This window comes from Salvelinus sp. IW2-2015, linkage group LG8 (genome assembly GCF_002910315.2).
Source record: "Salvelinus sp. IW2-2015 linkage group LG8, ASM291031v2, whole genome shotgun sequence".
Lineage (NCBI taxonomy): Eukaryota > Metazoa > Chordata > Actinopteri > Salmoniformes > Salmonidae > Salvelinus > Salvelinus sp. IW2-2015.
The window spans coordinates 32,872,268-32,899,782 of record NC_036848.1 but is presented as its reverse complement, the minus strand read 5'-3'; the positions used below and the strand labels follow the sequence as shown (position 1 = coordinate 32,899,782).

Genomic DNA, 27,515 nt, shown 5'->3' with positions numbered 1-27,515 from the left:
GCTTCCTATCATCCTGCAGACTATCATTCTCCGTGAGAAAACATTACATCTCAACTCATCTCTCGTGGACAGATCTATGTAAACCTAACTTGCACCATAGGATCTGTCGGGAAGGAATGGGATGCGAGGGATAATGAGCAGCAGTAGTTCTGGTGTTATGGCACTGATGGTTTGTCGGGACTGATGGTTTGTACGGTTGTGGCTAGATGAGTACAGCGCCATTTAGTTGTCAACAACGTGACAACTGTAGCTTAACCCTCACCCTTTTCCTAACGTCTCTGCTGGAGCATGTCTCCATACAGGAGTGGTTAATTCATGTCACATGACCAGGAAGTAGGGGCGGCAGGTAGCCTAGTGGTTAGAGCGTTGGCCAGTAACCGAAAGGTTGCTAGATCGAATCCCCGAGCTGACAAGGTAAAAATCTGTCGTTCTGCCAATGAACAAGGCAGTTAACCCACTGTTCCCAAGCCCTCATTGTAAATAAGAATTTGTTCTTAACTGACTTGCCTAGTTAAATAAAGGTTAAATATATATATTTTTTTGAAGTAGGAAGCAGAACGTTTGAGTGGTGACACAGCGCTTCAATGTTTAATACTTTTTTTTATTTATTTCGGGACCAATGTGTTAGTGCCGTTTTTAACCCACAGTTTTTTGGCAGGATTTTACTGTCCTGACTTAACTGCTAGGTCTAGCCACGACTAGCTAGGCTACATTGCTGTCACCGGCAAAGCTTGTCTCGCTTTGCGGATGGCTCTTGTAGCCAGGAAGGCTCTTGTAGCTGGGAAGGCTGTTTCTGACCCGAGTACGAGCCTTTCGGACTGCTCTGATTTGGAGATTGATCTGGAGATGGCCACAAAAGTCATGAAATATGAGACGTGTGAAAGAGGACAAATTTACTGACATACACTTGTGATAAGTTTAAACAGTTCGTTGCCTCAAAAGACCGGATCATTGAACGGGGTCCTAAATAAACATCTTGCTYTGGCCAAGGAGACTTCAAGGCTGCATGCTGTTTTTGATGCGGCAATTCGAAACGATCAAGGGGATAATCCAGGGTGCTCTACAAGACTGGGCTCCTCTGCAGTAGCTAATGTGGATACTAACATGGGCCACTTTCCGGTATTAAACATCCCACCGACGAGAACCAGAGAACTACTGTGTCTTGCTCTACACCATCGGAGACAAGGTGGAGTTGAGTTCGAGGTGGAAGAGGAAAATCTCAACGTATCTTCCATTTGCCCTCTCGTCCAGACATGTGGCTATCTAACAGTTTCAAGGCTCTGAGCTCCGTCTCCAACAGGGCCCTCCGCCGCTCTCCCCGTCCTTCCCATTCCACCTCAGTACCGAGCGCAAGCTCCTCTGGATCTGGTCCTGGGTTACTGAGCCGGCTATCCACTGGAGCAGCACCCCAGAGCACGTTCCACAGGCTCGCAGGGACACTCTCGTCCTTTTGTGGTAGTTATAGGAAGCTCCATAGTTAGGGTGGTCACGGAAGCAAGGACCCTCTGCTTCCCTGCAGCCCATGTTCAGGACATACACCACCAGGTCCTTGCTGTGATGGAGCACCCGAATGCTCACACAGTAGTCATTCATGTTGGTACAAACTACATCAATCTTCATAAGTCGGAGCAATTAAAAGCTGACTTCAGAGTGTTCACAGGCAACCTAAAGGAGACAGACAAGCAGGTTCTAATTTCCGGGCCTCAACCAACAACAGGTTGCGGAATGGAACACTTTAGCCATCTACTCTTGACTACACTACTGGCTTAAATCCTACTGTTCCTCGGTAGATTTGAGTACATTGACAATTTTGAACACTTCTGGGAGAGGCCCCAGTTTAACAAAAATGGCTTGCATCCAAATAGGAGAGGGGCAAAAGTATCTTGTCCGAGGAGGCTCTTATAAAACATTGACTCAACAGCCCAACCCCTGCTCAGGTAATTCTTGGCATTCCCACATCATTATCATCATACTGCTACAGATAGTCATATTCCCAGGGGTATTGTCAGTAATAATCTTGTGCCCATACACTTGAATTCCACTGTTCGCTCTGTTACGGATAGCCCGAATGGGAAGCCCACGGATCAGCTCGTCCAAATGGGAAGCCCACGGATCAAAGTGGTAGGCATGTCGTGTAAATCAAATGATACAAAGCCCCACAAAAATATACTTTAATTCCAGGTTGTAAGGCAACAAAATAGGAAAGAAATGCCAAGGGGGTGAATACAGTCGCAAGCCACTATAAAGATACATAAAAAAGTGTTGGCCTATTACTTTGAGTCAGCTGCATGCCTGACCCTGAATTAGCCATGTTATCTATTTCTCTCTCTCTGGCAGACAAACACGCACCCGTTAAACGCCTWAGAGTAAAAAAACAGAACAAATCCTTTGGTCTCTATAGAACTTTCAGACCTTTTTAGAATGAGAAATCAGGCCTGAGCCAAAGCTAGAAAAATTTACTCTGTAGCTGATTGGCAGCTTTTCAGGCAATTGAGAAATAGATGAACCTCCTCAATTAAGAACGCTAAATCCTGCTACTTTCTAAGTTTTATCTCAGACTCTGCTGGTGATCCATCTACATTTTGGAAAARAGTTAATGCACTGAAGCGTGGAAAATGTCTCTCCCTCCCTGTCTAAGCAAGTTGTGTCAGACTCTAGCATCTTCACTGAGAAAAATGAGAGGTAATGCTTTTAAAATCAGCAGTTTCTTGGTACGCTTTTTATTTGAAAGAAATGGTGGTTTAATTGACCCTGGTCAGTCAATCGACTGCCCTTCCCTCTCCCAGACTCTAGTTGGCATGATGGAAGATCCGTCAACCTTTAGTGAATCTTTGTTTTTATTTGAACAACTTTCTCCTTGTTATGTGCTACATTCCTTGTTTAAGATTGATATAAAAAAATCCACTGGGGCGGATCTGCTTGATGCTTTGCTGCAGATATCTGCTCCCCTGACATTTTTTACTTGAAGATTATCTCGGGGGCTATCCCTAGGGTTTGATCCCTAGGGTTTGGGGAAGGCTGCCCATGTGCTCCATCTCGACAAAGGTGGTGACCCCTCCAACATGAATAACTATTGCTCAATCTCTAAACTGTCTTGCYTAGCAACATTCCTTTTTTTATCTAATCAATACTTAGCATAGATATTTTCGAGCTTCAAAATGTAATCCAGGCCAGGCCACTATATAGTCGAAAAAATATTACAATTGGGCTGTCTAAAATCCTTGATATCCTGCTCTTATGGACTGCCCTCTCCAATTCAAACTACAGGTTTTCAATGGGGTTCAAGTAAGACAAATGGCCATTGCAAAATGTTGATTTTGTGATCAATTAACCATTTCTTTGTAGATTTTGATGTGTGCTTGAGGTTATTGTCTTGCTGGAAGATCCACTTGTGGCCAAGTTTCAGCCTCCTGGCAGAGGCAACCAGGTTTTTGGCTAAAGTGTCCTGGTACTGGGTAAAGTACATGATGCCGTTATCCTTAAGAGCCCCAGGACCTCTGGAAGTAAAATAGCACGATAAAATCAAAGATTCACCACCATATTTTACAGTATGGGTGTCACGCCCTGACCTTAGTTCCTTTGTTATGTCTCTATTTTGGTTTGGTCAGGGTGTGASTTGGGGTGGGCATTCTATGTGTTTTTCTATGTTTTCTATTTCTATGTGTTTGGCCTGGTATGGTTCCCAATCAGAGGCAGMTGTCTATCGTTGTCTCTGATTGAGAACCATACTTAGGTAGCCTTTTCTCACCTGGTGTTTGTGGGTAGTTGTTTTCTGTTGTGTGTCTGCACTASCCAGAACTGTTTCGGTCGTTATCTTTGTTATTTTGTTATTTCAGTGTTAATTTAATAAATATGGACAYGTACAACGCTGCACCTTGGTCCTCTCCTTCCAACAGCGGTTACAATGGGGTTCTTTTCTGCATATTAATATTTMTTTCGACGTAAAACCCACCAGTGGTGTGCRTGGCCGAAGAGCTCTATTGTCATGTCATCTGACCATATACCGGTTCCGATCCAACTGCCATTTAGCAACCTCCAGGTGTTTACATTTGCTGGATGACATTGAAAATAGAGCTATGAGGTATTGAAAACAGGGCTTGAACCCTATCTTTTGAGAAACAAAGTATTACTTGTTAAACAAAATCTTTCTATCAGCAATTCTATTAGTATAAAAATATTTTCCCAATTTTCTGTAGCATACAATATAGCTCAGTATTTGTATTACTTATTTGTCTTTTTTGCTCATCTTTATCAGGGGTGCCAATCATTTTGGACCTCACTGTACCTAAGCAGGAAAATTGACATTTACAGTAGCATTAGCTAGCCTARTCAACTCTAACATTGGCTGGCGTTCAGGAAATTGGCTAAATGGTTAAGGGAGTTACCTCATGATTAAGACAATTCGTATTGAATGCTGCATATGTCAAGTGCACTCGAAACAATATATTTATCTTATTTTAGTCTTTGGGAGCTAGCTAGATTTTATCATCATCACACACCGACAGCAGCTTACGATTTCTTCTTCGGTAYAATGACGGTCCGCAAACAATTGTTTAAGGTGCATGCCACCACCTACTGTGATGGAGTGTGTGCTCCATCACAGTTACACAGCTTTACATTAGTATAGAAGAAAACAAACTCAAATTTTATTCACAACAATATTTCACTGTCATATACAAAATAAAATCAGCTCCTCCCTCGACACGGATTGATCAACATTACGTTTTTTCGGTTCGGCCCACCACTTATTTTCCCTATAAGCAACAAAACCAATGYGTGTGCAACTGTGGACAAAACAAGTTGCCTTAGAATCAAAGGATGGTTGACAACATTGAAGCTATACTTCCTCTACATATCTTTATAAAAAAAATATATAAAAATTGCACAATGAGCACTTGTCTGGGATTTTTGGGCATTTTTTGGCATATTAGCATACAGTAGACGTGACAAGAGTAAAGAAAAACTAAAAACAAGACATGGTATCAATAAGATGCAACGAGCTGATACGAGCCACCTACGATTCCCCACGTGGCAGCTTCTTGTCATTGTTGCTAGCTATCTGACTGTCCAGAATCGCAACCCCATCGACGCGCACGCATCAATTTCATGACGTTGTCAGCTAACCCGTCTCCTGTATATGAAAGGAAAGTAGTGTGTATTTCATAATATGACCCCAGGACGGGGCACTTAGAATGAAGAAATTGCTAAAAAAATACAGTATTTGCTTGACCGGTTTCGCATTAAAATAGCTTGACTCTACAGCAGTCATGGGAAATTTCTGTTGAATAATGTAGTACCTCTTCCTTGGTTTTAAGGCAGATTCTGCCCACATATCCCTCTTCGGGCTGCCAGCTGTTGATAACCCTGATGATCTCCTCCTCAGGGGCTACGGGGCGCTGCTGAGGACACCTCTTACGGTCACTGCGCTCCTTCCCCAGTGACACCTTCTCCTCACACAGGAAGTATTCACTGGCACCATCTGTGGACATCAGCAACTAAARTAGGGAGAGGAGAAATAGATAGGCCACTATGAACAGAGAGCATGGCGGGTCTGGTGTGTTTGGTCCCGTGTGGCTCAGTTGGTAGAGCATGGCGCTTGCAACGCCAGGGTTGTGGGTTCATTCCCCACGGGGGGACCAGGATGAATATGTATGAACTTTCCAATTTGTAAGTCGCTCTGGATAAGAGCGTCTGCTAAATGACTTAAATGTAAATGTAAATGTTTGTGTGTGTACATTTTTCTATGGGTGGGTGTGCCGGGACTGACCGTGTCCAGTAGCTGTCCGGCGGTGGTCTGCTCTTTCACAGACACTACAGTGAAAGGCTCTCGACCTGGCACACCATGGACAGTCACTTTGTGCTGCTGGGCTGCCCTCCGCTCCTCAGAACTAAACAGCTGACAGGGAAATACAGTGTTGTAAATATCTATCTACATTGTCCTTACATGTACTTTAAGGTTACTAGCTAATTAGCTCATCAGATGCTGTTCGAAGAGCTACAATAATATAAGCAATCCCTAGATGCTCCTCAGGGGTGTGTGTATGTGTATATGTGTGTGTGTTACCATGGCAGCAGGCAGGGCTGTGCCGGTGGGGCTCTCCTCTACTCTGCGGCTATAGATGAACAGACTGGACACCTCCAGGGGCTCGTTGTGCTGCGTCCTCAGCTGAATGTGTCTATAGCCTGGAACAACAGACAACCAACCACAGACATTAAGAACAGGGAGTAGAAGTGTATTAACCTGGCCACATGCCATGCTGTAGCTGCTAGCAAACTCTGTACATAGCATGTTGCTAAATATCATTGTTAAATGATCTATTAATAGGTTACATGCTATTGATGTGTGAACTTGAGAAAAAAATGTGTCAGGAATATTTGAAGTCATCACTTTCTTCCTCCTCTTTTCCACTCCACCCCTCCCCCTCATCCTCCCCCTCACCTGGTTTGAGGGCCCGTAGTGGCAGAATCCTTTGAGCGGTGGTCTGGTAGCTGTTGTTCTCAACCACAGCGATGCGCAGGAAGCAGGTGTCCTCAAAGTGCACGGGGAATCGGAAGTGCTCTGACCACATGGGGTTGAGCGCGTTGCGGTGGATGGGCTTGGTGCGGAATTGGAAGCTGTCCACGGGCATGCCCATCACTTCCACCTCCACACAGGGGCTGCCCGCACTGTTGACAGGGCACACGTTCTGCCCAGACACAATCTGACAGAGGGGGAAAGGACACCTTTAATTCATTATATACTGTATATCAAAAGTGAATTTAATAATCTCAATCCACTATAAGACAGATACTTGGCATTACACGTGTAATTACATTACTCTGTTTTACTTAATACTTTATCATACTTACTGTATGTCATATTCCTGCCAGATTTTATAAGAAATTAAACATCTGTTTACACAACTCGTTTTACGACCTCTTTTCCCATTCACTATTGCGGAAGAGTTATTGGGTGGTGTCCTTGTCTCAACTAGAGAAATCATACTGTATATATGGTGCAAATAGCTCCAATAAACCCATCAAAACCATGTTGAAGAACACAATGGGAGTGCTTTGGGTAAGTGTGTGTGTGTGTGTGTGTGTGTGTGTGTGTGTGTGTGTGTGTGTGTGTGTGTGTGTGTGTGTGTGTGTGTGTGTGTGTGTGTGTGTATATCCAGCAGGGTAGTTAGTGAGAGAGACCAGTATATGGGTCATATTGAAGTGTGTTTGGCTACATTTGAAAATACGTTTTTGTTGGGTTGAGTGTCTGTGTATCCCTAGAGGGGGAGAGATTGTGTGTGTGTACCACCCTGCATCCCATTGCTGGCTTGCCATTGCTGGTTTGCCTCTGAAGCTAAGCAGGGATGATCCCTGGATGAGAGACCTGCTGGAAGTAGTGTTGGAGGGYCATTAGGAGGCACTCTTTCATCTGGTCTAAAATGTACTAAAATATCCCCATGCCCCAGGGCAGTGATTGGGGACACTGCCCTGTGTCGGGTGCCGTCTTTCGGRTGGGAYGTTAAACAGGGGTACTGATTCTCTGTGGTCACTAAATCATAGGGGTGTTAACCCCGGTATCCTGGCTAAATTCCCTATCTGGCTCCTCATACCATCATGTCCACCTAATCACCCCCAGCTTCCAATTGGCTCATTCATCTCCCATGTAACTATTCCCCAGGACTTTGCTGTAAATGAGAATGTGTTCTCAGTCAACATAGTTTGAAAAATAAGGGTCTTTTTWAAATATTTTTTATAGAAAGTGTGTGTTTGCATGCTTGCTTGTGTGCATCCATGTACACTCCCCTCCATATGTTCATGTCCATTCAGTTCCTATTGGACAAAATAAAATTCAAAACAAACTGGAAACGCATCCAATAAGTATGTAGTCACAAGCTTGATGTATTCATTGTGTGGAAGGAATATGGGACAAAATGTTAAACTTTTAACGATAAGCGAATTTGTCCACATACAACTTCTTCAAAATGGGGGGACTAGATACATAGTGCTTTCATTTTTAAACGGTATAACAGATTTGTATGAAAACACCCTCACATAAAAAGGTGCCATTCTGTACTGTCACCTCATATGAAACATTTGATCTCAAATCCAAAAGTAGTATCGAGCCTATGAAGTAGAGAGCCAAAAATGTTTTTAGCAGTCCAAATACATATGGAGGGGAGTGTGTGTGTTTGTGTGTACTCACAGTCAGAGAGTAGAGTGTTGGGCTTATACTCTCCATGTCTTTCTCCAGGGAGCAGAGTTGCTGGTAGAGGGGACAGCAGCGATCCCACAGCACGGGAGGTTTCAGGACATATCCACAATGCCCATTGGCCTCAAACAGAGCCATGTTCAACTGCATGGGCAGGTCTGGAGAGAGCAGAGGTGGCGACGGAGAGTGAAAGAGAGAAGGGGGAGGTGAGAGAATGAGAGAGGAGAAAGAGTTAGAAAACAACAGCAGACCATCCATTATTTCACAAGCATCACTTATCCTAATTTTAGTTTGAAAATTGGCACAGGTGAGTGGAGAAACATAGCTTGCAAATCTGCAACTAAGCTTTATAAATGTGTAAAACAGACAATCCAATAAAATACATGTTTTATTTACTTATTTAACTAGGCAAGTCAGTTAAGAACAAATTCTTAGTTACAATGACGGCCTATCAGTATCACAACCATGTCCAGGGTACTGAGTTGACTCAGTGCTGCCCAGGTCAGCGCTCCCCCTTACAGAGAAATGAGCCATGACATGCAAGATAACATAACCCAGTGTTTCCCCAATACATCTCCACACGGTCATATTGTACCCTGTCCAAGCCATTTCCAATGAATAGGCAACTAGAGTTTCTTGAAAAGTTATGAGTTCATAAGTTGTAAGTAGGGCCCTGAGTTTTTCCTGACCATGTCACGTGACCAGGGTACAAAATGACGTAGTTATGGACTATACTGAACGAAAAWATAAAAACGCAACAAGTGTTGGTCCCATTAGCTGAAATAAAAGATCGCAGAAAAATTCCATATGCACATCAAGCTTATTTCGCTCATATTTTGTGCACAAATTTGTTTACATCCCTGTTCGTGAGCATTTTTCCTTTGCCAAGATAATCCATCCAACTGACAGGTGTGGCATATCAAGAAGCCRATTAAACAGCATGATCATTACACAGATGCACCTTGTGCTGGGGACAATAAAAGGCCACCTTAAAATGTGCAGTTTTGTCACACAACACAAAGCCACACGTTCCAAGTGAGGGAGYGTGCAATTGGCATGCGGACTGCAGGAATGTCAACCAGAGCGGTTGCCAGAGAATTGAAAGCCGCATCCAACGTTGTTTTAGAGAATTTGTCAGTACATCCAACAGGCYTCACAACCGCAGACCACGTGTATGGAGTCATGTGGGCAAGTGGTTTGCTGAACAGAGTGCCTCATGGTGGCGGTGGGGTTATGGTATGTGCAGACATAAGCTACAGACAAWGAACACAAGTGCATTTAAATCTAATGTAATTTGAATGCACAGAAATACCTTGAAGAAATCCTGAGGCCCATTGTGAGGTCCATTTTTTAAGGTATCTGTGACCAACAGATTCATATCTGTATACCCAGTCATGTGAAATCCATAGATAAGGGCCTAGTTTATTGATTTCATTTGACTGATTTCCTCCTATGAACTGTAACGCAGTAAGATCTTTGAAATTGTTGCATGTTGCGTTTATATTATTGTTCAGTATATAGAGGTTATTTCCTCATACCCAGATAAAGTCCCAGCCTGGTTATTTCCYCATACCCAGATAAARTCCCAGCCTGGTCCTGGACTAAAAATAACTTGCAATGAAGAATCTCCATTGAGCATAGTAACATCCAGGGACTAAACTGGACCAAACTTATCAGTAAGACTCCTCTCCATGTCCTTACCATCAGTCTGATAGTTGAGAGCCACCACTTGCATGCCGTGTAGCCAGAAGGGCAGAGGGTTAGGGTTGGCTGAGTCGATGCGCGTTGCGGCCGGGTAGGTCCTTAACAGCTGGCAGGTGGTGTGCTGGATCAGCTTCTCTGAGTTGCGGCGGCACAGGCGCTTGGCAGTGTTCTCGTTGACAGAGGAGATGTGGTAGCACTTGGGAGTGTGGATGATGGCACTCACTGAGGCATTGGGGCTGAGCACGGGCGATGTCTGCTCTTCCCAGCTCAGACGGATGCCCTCCACGCTACCTAGAGAGGGGGCAACAGTTACACATTTACAATCTAGCCATTTGGCGGATACGTTTGTCCAGAGCGATAGAAGTGAAAAGGAAGCAGAAACAAAGACAGCTCAAACAACGATTTGAACACATTTAAAAAAAAGTTTTTCTCCAGGATAGTAAGAAAACGTAACACTAACATTTAAAATAACCCAAATAGTACAGGTAACTGCCAAAATAATGAAAACACTTGAGTAAATCAGAGATACAAAGTATATTGAAAGCAGGTGCTTCCACACAGGTGAAGAAATTAAGAAATTAACATCCATCCATCCCATCATGCTTGGGGTCATGTATAAAAATGCTGGTTAAGCTGTTATTTTGGCTACCTTTGCCCCTACAATTGGGATGTGGCAAATGTAAAACATTTCTGAACGTTTAAACTGCCATTTTTTTAATGAAGATAGACAACCAGGTGAGGAGAGTTCCTTACTAATTAGTGATCTTATTTCATCAATCAAGTACAAGGGAAGAGGGAAAACCCGCAGACACTCGGCCCTCCATGGAATGAGTTTGACACGTGATTTAAACCATAAGAAAAAGAAAAAAAACATAAAATGACGTGAATTCACAATTCAGATATGGTCCTGCATATGACTGCTATGGGGCAATGCAGTTCAATCTACTGCCGTCCTGGCTACCTACCAGACGGCACWCACCTTACTGCTGTCCCCCACCCACTCAGCAACGATGCTACGTAATGCCGTTATAGGTTCTCTGCTGTGTCCCTCCCCTCCATGTTCTCAGTTKTCAGTACTGATGTGATGGCTCGTTGCAGTGATGTATGACAGCATGTTCATAGACGTCCAACAATCTGTTACCTCCACGTAGTATGGTGTATGAGAGCAATCATTGTACCATTTTTACATCCGGGCCGTCAAGGCATCTTGTAGTCTGGTTCTATATATATGCCATCAGGGCATTGAAGCCAACATCCTCTACCATTGGCAATGGCTGCATTTCAACTGCAATTATTTCTGTAATCAGTGCTGTGATTACTGCAGTCAGCAACAGGTTGGGTCTCCCTTTCAGATGGTTAGGCATTGCACCTGTACTGCCACTGTAGCTCAATTCCACCTAGCAAAGTTTGCATTTATTTCACCATCTTCTCATTTAACTTCTCAAAGTACTGCCATACAGTACTTTGTGCTGTCACTTCCCTGTCTCACTCACTGGCATTTTCCCAACTGTTAACGATGACGTGCGAAGTGCCTTATATCTGTGGCAAATAAACGTTTAAACGTTCACACCTCTAGATGACAATGCCCTACTAATGCCCTATCCACACGTCACAAGTGGTCACCGAATAGTTTGAGGAGCATGAAAATGATTTAAACCATATGCCATGGCCGTCTCAGTCACCAGATCTCAACSCAACTGAACACTTATAGGAGATTCTGGAGCGGCACCTGAGACAGCGTTTTCCACCACCGTCAGCAAAGCATCAAATGATGGAATTTCTCATGGAAGAATGGTGTTGCATCCCTCCAATAGTTAGACACTTATAGAATCTATGCCAAGGTACACTGAAGCTGTTCTGGTGGCTGGTTGTGGGCCAACRCCATAGTAAGACACTTTATGTTGGGGTTTCCTTTATTTTGGAAGTTACCTGAACCTTTCGAAGGGTTATGATTGATCATGAGAGGCATTAGCTACACAGCTATTCAAACTCTCTGYCAAGCCTCAGTGCCCAGACAGAAAAAACATGCACCTCCAAGATATGCAGTCTCTAACAATCCCATTTGAACCCTTTTACAAACCCTTTAAAAACTCCACGACAGCTTCTCTCAGCACCTTTCACTGTACTCTAATGCAGCGTCCGCACACTTTGAGAGGGCCATTTTATGGAAAAGTTAAAGGGATAGTCCAGCCAACTTACAACATGACACATTGGTTTCCTTACCTTGTAAGCAGTCGATGGACAGGGTCTGACAGCAATCCATGCTTTGGTTTAGTTTCCCTGGCACTTACATTTGAGGCATTTGAGACAAATCTCATTCATGTCATGGGCCCAATATTAGCATGTCCAAATCACACRAAATTATCTAAAATTGACTGTGAAACTCAGTCACTTATAGATGATTTGAACATGATGAGCGAAAAAAAGCACGTATATTGGTCCAATGACTTGAATAAGATTTGTGCCACAAATGCTAAAATGTCCATAAACGGACAACCAACAATCCCTTCAGGCTGGTTCCCATGGGGGGGTAATCTGACTGAGTCTGTATGTGGGTGTCCTTACATGTCCCTACACATCCCACCCCCAGCTCCAGGTCTAGGGGTCTGGGTCAAAGGGAAAGGCTGGGCCATACGTACCCTTCCCTGGTACCGCCTCCCTGGGGCTGCCTCCACTACGACCAGGATCCATGCCAAAGACGGACTTCCTGTTCTTTCTGTCTTTTCTTCTGCCAGAGGCCGAATGAGAGAGGGTGGAGAGGCCTGTTTCCCCCCACACACAGAAAGAAAGCGACAGATGAGAGTGTAAGACAAGGCCGTGGCTTAAAGGCACCATCACGCTTCCTCCCCTCCTTTCCCTTACTCACGCTGGTTTAATGTTGCTTGTTTGTTCTGGCTGTGCTCTGGAGAATTATACCCCTAGAAGATGTGCACCTGATTCTAATTTACWATCAATTCAGAGCCCTGTTTGTGAACATCCACCGTTATCTCTCACGGTTGGGAAATCACCAGGCAGAATAAAAACACTGCACTACATTCTGAACATAAACCATTAATTTGCTGGAATGAGCCATACAGTCAAGTTAATTGAACTGAATTAAAGGAGGACTACCAGGGAACTTGACGGCCTGGCAGTAGATGATGAGGTCAGAGAGCTCCTGAGCGATGTGTCGACTCTCCTTCTTGTTCTGGGGGGGATATAAATCTTCTTCCAGCTCTATGTCAAATACCTAAGGTAAGAGCAGAATCAGTGACTCAGATCTGGGATTACTTCTAGGGGGAAAAAATACATTTAGGGTGCATTTGTCAMGCGTTTATATACTGTAGGTCTGGTGTCTCGTAGTTAATATTTAAGATCAGTTTTATCTCTATGGTCTCTCCTGGCTAAGAGAGAGGTCAGAGGTGAAACCCACCTTCCCTTTGTACTTGGTTACAGCATTGTCTGCTTTCTTCACCCTCTTGGCCATTTCATCAGTGATGGGATGATCTTCCTTGTCACCTGATGACTTCCTTTCTGGTTTATCATTCAGGACGTTATCTGAGAAACAAAACCATTGTCTTTGAGTGAGGGAGTCAGACAGAACAGCTTGAATTACTCAAATGACTGCTTCCAATGTAATGTTATTCACTGGCTTCACATTTAATCTTCCTTGTGAAACCATTACCGGTAATCTGAGATAAGAATTCCATCCCATAACACATTCCACATGCTTGCAATGCTGGGAATTGGGGAAAWGCTATTCAGACGAAAACAGYGGCCCTCCACAAATCCCAAAATGCAACGCAATGTCTGTAAACAAAGAGCTGGGAGTTCGAGTCTTCAGCTCTTCTCTCGCCCACACACAGCAGGATACAATACATGACTGTAAACACAGATTTGATGTCAGCAATGGATCACTCAAAGATGATTTCCACCAAAACGCATCATGACAGTTATTTTACTGCAGGAATCACACTGGTTGAGTGCAGTTTCAGTGTAGTGTCGTCTGTCTGTCTCACACTGCTCTGGTTACATGTGGTGGCTGGTGAGAGCCTATCCGCAGAGGTAGTGGAGTGGGCTAGGGATTTTCACCCCCACCGCTCCATGTTTTGACAGGGGCCTGAAGAAACCAGATGTCTTGGTTTTCTCTCTCTGATGAGCCATTGTCACTAGCAAGGTCAGGACGTACATATCAAGACACAGCAGTGCGGATGGGGGGGTTGACGTATTTACACTACACTGGTCCTGTGTGTACTGACAACACAGAACCAAACAGATCATCAGCCATTAACCCACAAACCACACGGCCTTCTGCTTTAACCATACTCCCTCTGCAGTTTAATACTACAATTACCCTCAATGTCAAGTCCCAGAATTCTAACCTATCCAGTACCCCCCCTTGGTACAAAAAAAGCCTCGATTTCACCCCAGCAAGCAGGTAAGCAAGGGAGACATGCAAAGTGTACAGTACCCAGGCCCACGGCACAAGCTCACTGCACAGACGGAGTGCTGCAGTGGAGCTGGTACTGTAAATGCAGGGAGACCGCTTATGTCGTTCAGTTTACCTTCAAGGCTATAAGAGGCAGTGGAATCTAGAAAGAGGTCGGCTGCAGCACAGAGGAACAGTCAGGGACAGAGTAATAGGAGGAAAGAGCACAGGAAAACAAACCCACCTCCAAGTAGAGCTACTGTAAATCCACTGGAGGCTTCCCTTATGTTAATAACAGACAGAATCGAGGGAGGTGTTAAAAAGAAGAGTCTAAATACAAGTCATTATCCTTCATAACAACCATACATTGTTACAACGATGTACTACAGGGGCAGCGTGAGGGAGAAAGTAGTTAGTGAGGACGTCATTGAAACCACAAGAGACTGAATCTTTGATCTGCTCAGTATGTGTGTTGTACACATTGTTACAGAGTGTTTATCTACAGTAACAGCGAGTCTCTCTCTCACCATCAGACAAGGATTCACAGTCATCGTCATACTCGTCTTCTTCCTCTTCATCATCGTCRTGGTTACCAGGAGAGCTTCCTCCCGGGGCCCCGTTGCTGGTCTGTGCCTTTATGTGGGCCAGCTGGTGAGTCAGAGAACAGAGCATGATGAGTGGAAAGTCCTGTAGCCATTGCACCATGTCAACAGACATAAAAGCTAGTTCTTACATGGGGTCATTATCTTTCTGAGTGCTTCCAGGTCTAGGCTCCTCAGTCACTTCCGAAAACACAGCTTGACTGACGTCATCCTCGACTGCGAGGGGCCGTGTGTATATACTGTGTGCATTCGTTCACACTTTATAAGGTCTTGTAGTGTGGCAATATTTGATATACATACATATTATATACACACACCTCGCATGCGACCCTAGATAAGATTATCCAATTAGCCTATGAAATTCACTGCATGACYGAGGGACCTTACAGATAATTGTATGTGAGGGGTACAGAGATTAGGTAGTCATTTAAAAATCATGTTAAACACTATTATTTGGTTATTGGACAGAGTGAGTCCATGCAACTTAAGCAAATCTTTACTCCTGAACTTATTTTGGCTCCTTGCCATAACAAAGGTGTTGAATACTTATTGACAAGACATTTCAGCTTATCATTTTTCATTAATTTGTAAACATTTCAAAAAACATAATTCCACTGAAAATGGGGTATTGTGTGTAGGCCAGTGACACAAAACCCAAATGTATTCAATTTTAAATTCAGGCTGTAACAACAAAATGGGGAAAAAGTTAAGGGGTGTGAATACTTTAAGGCACTGTATGTGTGACGACCTGAGGGGGTGTGCTGGGTACTATAGAGATGACAGAATTCCTGAGAGGACAAAAAAGAGATGCTTGCATACAGTGTCATCAGGGTTCACTTTGAACAACCAACCACAGAGATGATATATCCATTTGTGTGGCAAAGTTTAATATACAGTGCATTTGGAAAGTATTCAGACCCCTTGAATTTTTTGTTACAGCCTTATTCTAAAATGGATTAATTCTTAAACCTAGGCGTCCCACTAGCGGGACAACTTCCGGTGAAACTGGAGGGCGCGCAATACAAATAAATAATGATACAAATTATGGATATTAAACATTTAGGTACATACAAGTGTCTTATATCGGTTGAAAGCTTAAATTCTTGTTAATCTAACTACACTGTCCGATTTACAGTAGCTATTACAGAGAAAACATGCCATGCGATTGTTTGGGGACAAAGCACAGGTTTCATAAATTCACAAACAGCTATTAAATATTCATACTTAAAAAAAAAATCTTCCTCTGATTTGTCATCCGAAGGCTCCCAGCTATAACATGTAGTGTCGTTTTGTTAGATAAAATCCTTCTTTATATGCCAAAAAGTCAGTTTAGTTGGCGCCATCGATTTGAGTAATCCACTCGTACAACATGCAGAGAAAGGAATCCGAAAATCTACCCCTAAACTTTGTTTCAACAAGTCAAAATACGTTTCTATTTACTCCTCAGATACCCTAAAATGTAAGCAAACTATTATATTTCTTACGGAAAGAAGTATGTTCAATAGGAAACCAATATTATCAGGTGAACGTTGTCTTCATGGCACACGCAAACACGAATTTCTAAGACTGTGTCCCTGTACAAAAACTGATATTTCTTATTCATTTTGGAGGTTACAAGCCTGAAACCTTGAACATAGACTGCTGACACCCAGTGGAAGCCATAGGAATTGCATCCAGGGAGCTAATTTTCAGTGTGCCATTGTAAGAGGATGGTCTCTCTCTCAAAAAAAAATTCTGGTTGGTTTTTCTTTGGATTTTCTCCTACCACATCTATTGTGTTATATTCTCATATATTATTTTAACATTTCTACAAACTTCAAAGTGCTTTCTTTCCAATGGTACCAATTATATGCATATCCTGACTTCAGGGCCTGAGCAACAGGTAGTTTACTTTGGGCACATCATTCAGGTGGAAATTTTGAAAAAAGGGGCCTAGCCCTAAGAAGTTTAATTAAAACATTTTCCTTAATCGACACACAATACCCCATAATGACAAAGCACTTCTTTTTGTGTATGCAAATGTATAAACAATTAAATACAGAAATCCTTATTTACATAAGTATTCAGATACTTTGCTATGAGATTCAAAATTGAGCTCAGGTGCATCCTGTTTCCATTGATCATCCTTGAGATGTTTCTACAACTTGAAGGTCTCCAAGAACACAGTTGCCTCCATCATTGTTAAATGGAAGAAGTTTGAAAAAAACAAAACTCTTCCTAGAGCTGGCCGCCAGCCAAACTGAGCAATCGGGGGAGAAGGGCCTTGGTCAGGTAGGTGACCAAGCACCCGATGGTCACTGACAGAGCTCCAGAGTTCCTCTGTGGAGATGGGAGAACATTCCAGAAGGACAACCATCTATGCAGCACTCCACCAATAAGCCTTTATGGCCTAGAGTGGCCAGACAGAAGCCACTCCTCAGTAAAAGGGACATGACAGCCCGATTGGAGTTTGCCAAAAGGCACCGAAAGAACTCTCAGACCATGAGAAACAAGATTCTCTGGTCTGATGAAACCACGATTGAACTCTTTGGCCTGAATGCCAAGCCTCATGTCTGGAGGAAACCTGGCACAATCCCTTTTGTGAAGCATGGTGGTGGCAGCATCATGCTGTGGGGATATTTTTCAGCAGCAAGGACTGGGAGACTAGTCAGGATCGAGGGAAAGATGAACAGTATAAGTAGAGAGAGATCCTTGATGAAAACCTGCTCCAGAGCGCTCACGACCTCAGACTTGGGCGAAGGTTCACCTTCCAACAGGACAACGACCCTAAGCACACAGCCAAGACAACGCAGGAGTGGCTTCGGGACAGGTCTCTGAATGTCCTTGAGTGGCCCAGCCAGAGCCCGGACTTGAACCTGATGGAACATCTCTGGAGAGACCTGAGAATAGCTGTGCTGCGACGCTCCCCATCCAACCTGACAGAGCTTGAGAGGATCTGCAGAGAAGAATGGGAGAAACTCCCCAAATACAAGTGTGCCAAGCTTGTAGCATCATTCCTAAGATTATTCGAGGCTGTAATCGCTGCCAAAGGTGCTTCAACAAAGTACTGAGTAAAGGGTCTGAATACTGATAGGGTCTGAGATGTGATATTTCCATTTTTTTATTTTTTTATTATTATTATAAAAACCTGTTTTTGCTTTGTCATTGTGGTGTAATGTGTGTAGATTGTTGATGAGAAAAACTATTTAATCCATTTTAGAATAAGTCTAACGTAACAAAATTTGGAAAAAGTCAAGGGGTCTGAATACTTTCCGAATGTACTGTATAATGAACTAAAATATAAAACGCAACATGCAACAATTTAATAGATTTTACTGAGTTACAGTTCATATGAAGAAATCAGTCAACTTAAAATAAATTCATTAGTCCCTTATCTATGGATTTCACATGACTGGGAATACAGATATGCATTTGTTGGTCACAGATACCTTAAAAGAAAAGGGCCTCAGGATCTCGTCACGGTATTTATGTGCATTCAAATTGCCATTGATAAAACGCAATTGTGTTCGTTGTCCTTAGCTTATGCYTGCCCATAATTCCATAACCCCCACCAGGTTTCCATGTAATTGTTGATAGTTTTGCATACGAATATTAAAAAATGTGCACAGTTTCCTTCCAATTTAATTATTGCGGATAAAAGTCTGTGCGTGATGACATAGTGCACATAAAAATACAAGTGAAATGTTTTTTTACCCCCCTTTTCGCTTTGGTCTCATCGCTGCAACTCCCCAACGGGCTTGGGAGAGGCGAAGGTGGAGTCATGCGTCCTCCGAAATATGGCCCGCCTAAGCGCACCTTAAACACCCCCCAGCTTAACCCGGAAGCCAGCCGCACCAATGTGTCGGAGGAAACACTGTTCAAATGGCGACAGGGGTCATCCTGCAGACACCTAGCCCGCCACAAGGAGTCACTAGAGCACGATGAACCAAGTACAGCCCCCCCAGCTAAACCCTCCGCTAACCGGACGACGCTGGGCCAATTGTACACCGTCCTATGGGACACCCGGTTGTGGCACAGCCCGGGAATGAACCCGGATTTGTAGTAACGCCTCTAGCACTGCGATGCAGTGCCTGACACCGCTTGGGAGGCCCCCTCTACTGACGGGKTTGTCAATAAAAATGTTGTATAGCATTTTCTATGTGCCCATAGAACGTGCGCTGTAGCCAACCATTCACAGATATAGTGCGGGTTTAGCTTACATTAGATTATTATGGACAAAAGAGCAAGATTTTTTATTTGTCAAACGGCAGCCAAGCATCGATAATGTCACCGGAATAGGACCCTTGATATTTAATAGAAAGGAGCATCAAGCTCATCACAGGGTGGTGAAAGTGCACAGTGAAGTTCATCACAGCTTATCTGTAGTCAAATAAACTSCACGCTTTCCGAGTCGTAGTGGGAGGATCACACAAAATATCATCKCGTGACTCCAAGTTTACATTCGATAAGATGGTTACAATATCAATATTTGYGCATAAAGGCATTTCCACCTTCATTTCTCACAYAATTAATTTTAGACTCAAAAGATCGTATTTTGTTTTGTCGGCATTTGGAACGTTTTCTAACACATTTGCTGTTTCCATCAGCCCTGTTGTGACATTTKTTATCCAACTTACTTTACTCGCATTAAAAAGGTTGGATGGACACCTGGTTACTAACACTCATTTCAATAGTCAGTCYGCTGGATACTGTGTGAGAGAKATRYATAATGGACTCTTGACTGGGGAAGAGCAGGCTGCCTCTTGAGTATTTTCCTTGTTTTCCTGGGCCATTGTCCATGCAGACCCAGAGGTGACAAAGCGCACATACGTTAGGGCCGATCCTACAGTCTCACCTTCTGTTTGAGAATGTCAACAGGAGCCTGGTGTGCCGTCAGCTTCTTGTTCTTGAGGAGRATCTTTCCCTTCAGTTGCAGTGGGGAGGGGAGCAGCGGGTCATCAGAGAAATCACTTTCAAACAGGAATTTGCTCACCAGCTTGACTCCGAACACCRCCTTCAAACACAAATAAACAGATCAAGTGGGCTGAACAAAGGAATCCTCACAGACACGTTAAAATCAAAGGTGTTTCATCAAAGCACKATCAGAGTGGTCTCCAAAGGAGGAAGGAATGAAGTAACGAGGTTCAGCTAGAATCCGTACTGATCATGTCCATTGGAGCCAGAAGGAGGTACCTTGAAGATTTCAGCCATTTTGCGTTGCTGGGGCAGAGAGCAGTGGTTCTCAATGGACAGGATGACCGGCATGTCTGAGTTGACAAAAGCAGTGCGATTGATCGCCTCCACCACTTCCTAGAAGAAAATGGGTTACAATATGAGGCATAACTACAGTCCTATTTATTCAATAATTCCAGCATATAAGCAGTATTACTCAAGCTATAAAAGAGGTATGCCGTCATTGTACTGTATCTTGGCCAAACWGTGACATAAGGTCAATAGCGACAGTGTGACAGGGTTGTGGCAGGGTTATAGACTAACCTTAAAGGGGATCTTGGTGGTCAAGGTGTATCCATGGTAAATAATGGGTGATCCGTCGTCTCCATCCCAACAGTCCAGCTCCACACTCCTGCAGCCCTGCAGCAGGACCTAGACAACACAACAACCACATCCCATCATAATAAGACAAGACACCAAAACATAATTCATCTTATAGTACAGTAGGAGCCCAGAGTTTTTCCTGGTCAGGTCACAGTCTGGAAAAACTCCTAGCCCTGCTTATGGCAAACCAAACTGAGGATGTCAAACTGATCCGATGCTTAGAAATCCCCTACACAAATAAACTAGAAAAGGTACATTTCCGGGAGAAAATATGTTTGCTTGCGTCAGTTATCTAAAAGGGTGATAGTGGTGATCTCACCTGGCTGTAAAGCTCCACGGAGGACTCTCCTTTGAGCTGGTGTCCAGTGAGGTACGTGTTGTGAGAGGACTCTATGTAGTAGTAAGACATTGGGTAGTGGAGCTCCTCCGCGTTCACCTGAGACTCCTCGTTCATAGACGCAAAGTTCTCCTTGTCCRTCAGAAACCTGGGGAGGATTTGAGGAAAAAGGTCACTAATTAAACTGGTCATGAACGTAATTTCAAAATTCCTTTGACAAATTTCTTGAGTTAATTTCCCATGAAAAATGACGTTAGTTAAGGTACCTGGCAAAACCTTCAAAGGACATCCAACCCATCTGACGTACGCTTACACAAGGCTCAAATGTCTGAGGGAGACAAAGGAAAACAATTGAACAATACATCACAGGAATATAATACTCCAAGTCTTACTTGCATCACGTCTGTGTTCTGTACAGTATGTCCCAAGTTAAAGGGACATTACATTCCAAAATCAAATTATGTCAGATGATTTCAGACCGTAAGACACATCCAATTTCGGCCTGGTGGACCAGCCATGAGGCCTACCTGGATGATGCTTTGGATCTCGTCGTAGGTCAGGTGTTTTCGCTGGCAGTTCACCAGGAAGTCGTTGAGCTGTGGGACGGCCAGCCCAAGCACCCCTAGAGAGGCGTTCTCCACGCCCGTCCCATTGGTCACGATGCTGGCTGCAGCAATGGCGTCCGAGATCTGCTTCTGGTTTTCCGACGTCTGCTGGCGTGGTCGGATGAAGAGGCCCAGGTCCGATCCATTACGGGTCAGCAAGTCTGTGGAGGACAGGAAAACTRCATCTTTAGAATTCATTCCCTAACTAAGACATTAACATCCAATACTCCCCAGGGTTGCTTACTAATCTAAATCTGCATGTAACATTATGATAGGGCTGACCCCATTTAAATCGACTGGTTGATAGGCTGTTGTTCGACCGACATTCCTTTAATCAAACAGTAGCACCAAAAATCATGGTGTACAAGACACCTGTCTGATTCCCGCCTGTCTGAGTGGACTAATCCATTGTGGAGGCGGGACAGTTTATCACAAGWCATGTGCTACTGAAATTGTATATGGTTATAAACTCAGCAAAAAAAGAAGCGTCCTCTCACTGTCAACTGCGTTTATTTTCAGCAAACTTAACATGTGTAAATATTTGTATGAACATAAGATTCAATAACTGAGACATAAACTGAACAAGTTCCACAGACATGTGACGAACAGAAATGGAATATTGTGTCCCTGAACAAAAGGGAGGTCAAAATCAAAAGTCAGTCAGTATCTGGTGTGACCACCAGCTGCATTAAGTACTGCAGTGCATCTCCTCCTCATGGACAGCACCAGATTTACCAGTTCTTGCTGTGAGATTGTACCCTATTCTTCCACCAAGGCACCACCATGGGATTGAGATCCGGGCTCTTCACTGGCCATGGCAGAACACTGACATTTCTGTCTTGCAGGAAATCACGCAGAGAATGAGCAGTATGGCTGGTGGCATTGTCATGCTGGATGGTCATGTTAGGGAGGAGGATGAAAATATGTCATGAGGGAGGAGGATGTCGTCCCTGTAACGCACAGCGTTGAGATTGCAGACAATGACAACAAGCTCAGTTCGATGATGCTGTGACACACCGCCCCAGACCATAACGGACCCTCCACCTCCAAATTGATCCCGCCCCAGAGTACAGGCCTCGGTGTAACGCTCATTCCTTCGACGATAAACGCGAATCAAACCATCACCCCTGGTGAGACAAAACCGCGACTCGTCAATGAAGAGCACTTTTTGCCAGTCCTGTCTGGTCCAGCAACGGTGGGTTTGTGCCCATAGGCGACGTTGTTGCCAGTGATGTCTGGTGAGGACCTGCCTTACAACAGGCCTACAAGACCTCAGTCCAGCCTCTATGAGCCTATTGTGGACAGTCTGAGCACTGATGGAGGGATTGTGCATTCCTTGTGTAACTCGGGCAGTTGTTGTTGCCATCCTGTACCTGTCCCGCAGTGTGATGTTCGGATGTACCGATCCTGTGCAGTGTTGTTACACGTGGTCTGCCACTGTGAGGACGATCAGCTGTTTGTCCTGTCTCCCTGTAGCGCTGTCTTAGGCGTCTCACAGTACGGACATTGCAATTTATTGCCCTGGCCACATCTGCAGTCCCATGCCTCCAGCATGCCTAAGGCACGTTCATGCAGATGAGCAGGGACCCTGGGCATCTTTCTTTTGGTGTTTTTCAGAGTCAGTAGAAAGGACTCTTGTGTCCTAAGTTTCATTAACTTGACCTAAAACTTCTTTGGGATAGGGGGCGCTATTTTCACTTGGGATAAAATCGTGCCCAATTTAAACGGCCTCTACTCTATTCTAGATCGTACAATGCATATTATTATACTATTGGATAGAAAACACTCTCAAGTTTCTAAAACCGTTTGAATTATATCTGTGAGTAAAACAGAACTCATTTTGCAGCAAACTTCCTGTCAGGAAGTGAAAAATCTGAAATCGAGGCTCTGTTCCAGGGCCTTCCTATTCATTTGCTTGAAATCTATGGATATACATGCACTTCATACGCCTTCCACTAGATGTCAACAGGCAGTGAGAGGTGAAATGGGTGTATAGCTTGATCTGAGGTCAAACGAGAGCTCTTGGAATGACATGACCCCAAATTTCCTTTGTTCAGCAAGGCGCGGAAGGAACCCTGGATTGCGTTCTGAAAAGCTTTCGTTATAGACGGCTAATATCTCCGGCTTTGATTTATTTGATAAATGTGATAATATCATCGTAAAGTATGTTTTTCAATATAGTTTATCAGATTATTGAAAGTTTATCGGGAGTTTTGGCTTTCCCGTTCTCTGCGTTTGGTGATGATGGACAGCTTCGCGCCACTTGGCTAGCTTTGGTTGCTAATTCGACAGGAGAAAAGGACATTCTAAAACCAAACAACGATTGTTCTGGACAAAGGACCCTTGTACAAGATTCTGATGGAAGCTCAGCAAAAGTAGGAACCATTTATGATGTTATTTCGTATTTCTGTGGAAATGTTTAGTACTATTTTCGCCCTCATTGCAGGCGCTGTCTCGCTAAAACGTAAGCTGTATGTCGTACTAAAGTTATTTTTAGAATTCTAACGCGGCGATTGCATTAAGAACTAGTGCATCTTTCATTTGCTATCCAACATGTATTTTTAGTAAAGTTTATGATGAGTTATTTGGTCAGATTAGGTGATGTCAGAAATATATCCGGAGATTCTGGGAAAAAGTTGCTACGTTTTCACAATGTATAACCACGGATTTCAGCTCTAAATATGCACATTTTCGAACAAAGCATAAGTGTATTGTATAACCTGATGTTATAGGACTGTCATCTGATGAAGGTTGTCAAGGTTAGTGAAAAAATTATATATCTTTTGCTGTTTTTTGCGATCGCTAACTTTTGCTGATAAATGGGTTGTGTTTTTGGCTATTGTGGTAAGCTAATATAATGCTATATTGTGTTTTCGCTGTAAAACACTTAAAAAATCTGAAATATTGCTGGATTCACAAGATGTTTATCTTTCATTTGCTGTACATCATGTATTTTTCATAAATGTTTTATGATGAGATATTAGGTATTTCACGTTGGTCTCTGTAATTGTTCTAGCTGCTTCGGTGCTATTTGTGATTGTAGCTGCAATGTAAAACTATGATTTATACCTGAAATATGCACATTTTCGAAAACATAGATTTATTGTATAACATGTTATAAGACTGTCATCTGATGAAGTTGTTTCTTGGTTAGTGACTAATTCTATCTCTATTTGGTCGGTTTTGTGCAAGCTACCTGTGCTGTGAAAAAATGTCTGTGCTTTTTTGTATTTGGTGGTGAGCTAACATAAATATACGTGGTGTTTTCGCCGTAAAACATTTTTAAAAATCGGACATGTTGGCTGGATTCACAAGATGTTTATCTTTCATTTTCTGTATTGGACTTGTTAATGTGTGAAAGTTACAAAATATTTTATGAATTTCGCCTTTTCAGTGGAATGTGTGGGGGGGGGGTTCGCTAGCGGAACCCAGGGGCTAGACAGGTTAATTGCTTACTGTCTAAAGCTGTTAGTGTCTTAACGACCGGTCCACAGGTGCATGTTCATTAATTGGTTATGGTTCATTGAACAAGCATAGGAAACAGTGTTTAAACACTTTACAATGAAGATCTGTGAAGTTATTTGGATTTTTCCGAATTATCTTTGAAAGACAGGGTCCTGAAAAAGGACTTTATGTTGTATGTATGTATGTATGTATGTATGTATGTATGTATGTATGTATGTATGTATGTATGTATGTATGTATGTATATACATATGTATATAGTGCTCCTCCTTGCACAAAGGCGGAGGTAGCGGTCCTGCTGCTGGGTTGTTTGCCCTCCTACGGCATTCTCCACGTCTCCTGTTGTACTGGCCTGTCTCCTGGTAGCGCTCCATGCTCTGGACACTACGCTGACAAGACACAGCAAACCTTCTTGCCACAGCTCGCATTGATGTGCCATCCTGGATGAGCTGCACTACCTGAGCCACTTGTGTGGGTTGTAGACTCCGTCTCATGCTACCACTAGAGTGAAAGCACCGCCAGCATTCAAAAGTGACCAAAACATCATCCAGGAAGCATAGGAACTGAGAAGTGGTCTGTGGTCACCACCTGCAGAACCACTCCTTTATTGGGGTGTCTTGCTAATTGACTATAATTTCCACCTTTTGTCTATTCCATTTGCACAACAGCATGTGAAATTTATTGTCAATCAGTGTTGCTTCCTAAGTGGACAGTTTGATTTCACAGAAGTGTGATTGACTTGGAGTTACATTGTGTTATTTAAGTGTTCCCTTTATTTTTTTGAGCAGTGTATATATACATATATATACACACATATATATATATATACACATACATATAGTTTGGTTACTACATATACTACATATTTTGGTTACTATATTTTGGTTACTACATGATTCCATACGTGTTATTTCATAGTGAAGACATCAAAACTATCATTCTACAACTTAGAAAATAGTAAAAATAAAGAAAAAACCTTGAATGAGTAGGTGTGTCCAAACTTTTGACTGGTGTTGTATATACGTTCTGACCTTATATTTTTGCTTTAAAAAAAAAAAAATGTAACTTTTAAACAATGACTGAAYAGTACCAAATGCAAACCACTCACACAGTCACAGACAAACACATAGGGTTACAGTAAGACAATGTGAGAGACATACCTAGGTCAGGCTGCAGGCCCGTGTCCTTGTCGTCAATCCTCAGGGTGGTGTAGAGGGGGGCAGACTCTGGGCCAGAACTACTGCAAGGAACGGCGTAGGTGTCAAACAGCTCCTTCAGGTCTTTACGGCTCCGAATGCTGCACATCAAAACAAGAACAAGGGCTTTTACATTCAATTGACAAGAGAGGGAAATTATTATCCACTCTTGGGGGACAATRGGAGTGGACAATGCTATGGTTTTGTAATTATTACATGTTTCGTGTGAGGCCTTAGTCTGTTTTCAACTGAGAGAAACCGCAGAAGAACCCTGTGTGTCTTTTACAAAACAACCTTCGGAAAGATTGGTTGGATTTGTCAAAGCTTCTTCTGAATGTCTGAATGGAATGCAATTTCTATATCCTGTATGTATTATKAAAGTACAGCAGGCCTATGTGTTGTATAGTGTGGGGACGATATACACAGCACATAATTGTGCTCTTATCCTTTGAGAAATCCTTCTGCCTTCCCAGTGGGAATGATTAACAGAGGCATATTGAATTTAAATCACTACCATGGACTTGTATAGTTACTGTTCCTATATACATTTACATTTACATTACATTTAAGTCATTTAGCAGACGCTCTTATCCAGAGCGACTATAGTTACTGTATACTGTAAAGAGAGGAGGTCGGAAGTTGGATGAAAGACCTGAAAGACTTGAAGAGCTCGACGAACTCGATGAAGCTCATAGTGCTGTCAGAGCTCATGAGGTCCTGGAAGCCCTTGAAGAAGCCCTTCCCTAGGCCGTGCCAGCTCTTGCTGCTCCATGCACTACACAGGGACAAGAGGAGAGGGATTGGTGACTGTTCCAAGTTAAAAACACATTTAAAAACAAGTTAAACACACATTTAAAAATGATTTTATATTGTAGATAAAGACGATTAAATAAAGTATTTGGTACAAGGTTCACAGTATGAGTAGGTTTACATGTAAGTATTTGACACTAGGTTTACAGATTAATTATAAACCAGAGTGAAAGAAAGGCAGTTTTTACCCTTATGAACAGGCCTGGGGTCAGGTTTTGTGTCTTACCCTKGCTGGGCCTTGGTGCTGCCTGAGAGGATGGGGGAGGCGGCCAGGGAACCAGAGGCCAGGGAACCAGGGCTCTTACAGCTCGGTGGGGGGAAGGGTCCAGGGAAGCMGTCCTCTATGGAATCAATAAAGTACAGAGTTACACACACAGTATAAATGGTTAAACACAGTGAACTACAGGATTCCAAAGGAGAAATGAAATGTAAGTATTCACATTTTTGTGTCCCTCCCTATAAAACATAAGGATGGTACACTCTCCTACGTATTTATTTGGACAGTGAAGCTAAAACATTTAATTTGGCTCTATACTCCAGYATTTTGCATTTGAGATCAAATTATTTATATATGGAGGCGACAGGACAGAAGGTCACCTTTAATTTGAGGGTATTTTCATACATACAGTGCTTTCAGAARGTATTCATACCCCTGGACTTAATGCA

The 27,515-nt window shown here is 43.1% G+C and overlaps 1 protein-coding gene across 2 annotated transcripts in view; it reads right to left on the bottom strand.

The window, feature by feature from the left end:
- The window catches only part of LOC111967754 (1-phosphatidylinositol 4,5-bisphosphate phosphodiesterase epsilon-1-like), a 98,450-nt gene that overhangs the window by 5,562 nt on the left and 65,373 nt on the right, over positions 1–27,515 (bottom strand). Inside the window, exons 11-30 of one of the 2 annotated variants that reach the window (XM_023993083.2) lie at positions 27,076–27,190; positions 26,692–26,814; positions 26,004–26,140; positions 21,302–21,540; positions 21,041–21,102; positions 20,757–20,922; positions 20,378–20,485; positions 20,075–20,191; positions 19,737–19,895; positions 14,828–14,948; positions 13,305–13,429; positions 13,004–13,121; positions 12,532–12,654; positions 9,890–10,183; positions 8,183–8,346; positions 6,440–6,701; positions 6,065–6,183; positions 5,768–5,896; positions 5,298–5,495; positions 4,511–5,131 (exon numbers count right to left, since the gene is read on the bottom strand). In XM_023993083.2, coding sequence (XP_023848851.1) covers positions 5,120–5,131; positions 5,298–5,495; positions 5,768–5,896; positions 6,065–6,183; positions 6,440–6,701; positions 8,183–8,346; positions 9,890–10,183; positions 12,532–12,654; positions 13,004–13,121; positions 13,305–13,429; positions 14,828–14,948; positions 19,737–19,895; positions 20,075–20,191; positions 20,378–20,485; positions 20,757–20,922; positions 21,041–21,102; positions 21,302–21,540; positions 26,004–26,140; positions 26,692–26,814; positions 27,076–27,190 — 2,891 coding nt within the window. In that variant the 3' untranslated portion in view covers positions 4,511–5,119. Of the gene's footprint in view, positions 1–4,510; positions 5,132–5,297; positions 5,496–5,767; positions 5,897–6,064; positions 6,184–6,439; positions 6,702–8,182; positions 8,347–9,889; positions 10,184–12,531; positions 12,655–13,003; positions 13,122–13,304; positions 13,430–14,827; positions 14,949–19,736; positions 19,896–20,074; positions 20,192–20,377; positions 20,486–20,756; positions 20,923–21,040; positions 21,103–21,301; positions 21,541–26,003; positions 26,141–26,691; positions 26,815–27,075; positions 27,191–27,515 lie in introns of those variants that run through there. The other variant, XM_023993082.2, reaches the window with a different exon arrangement.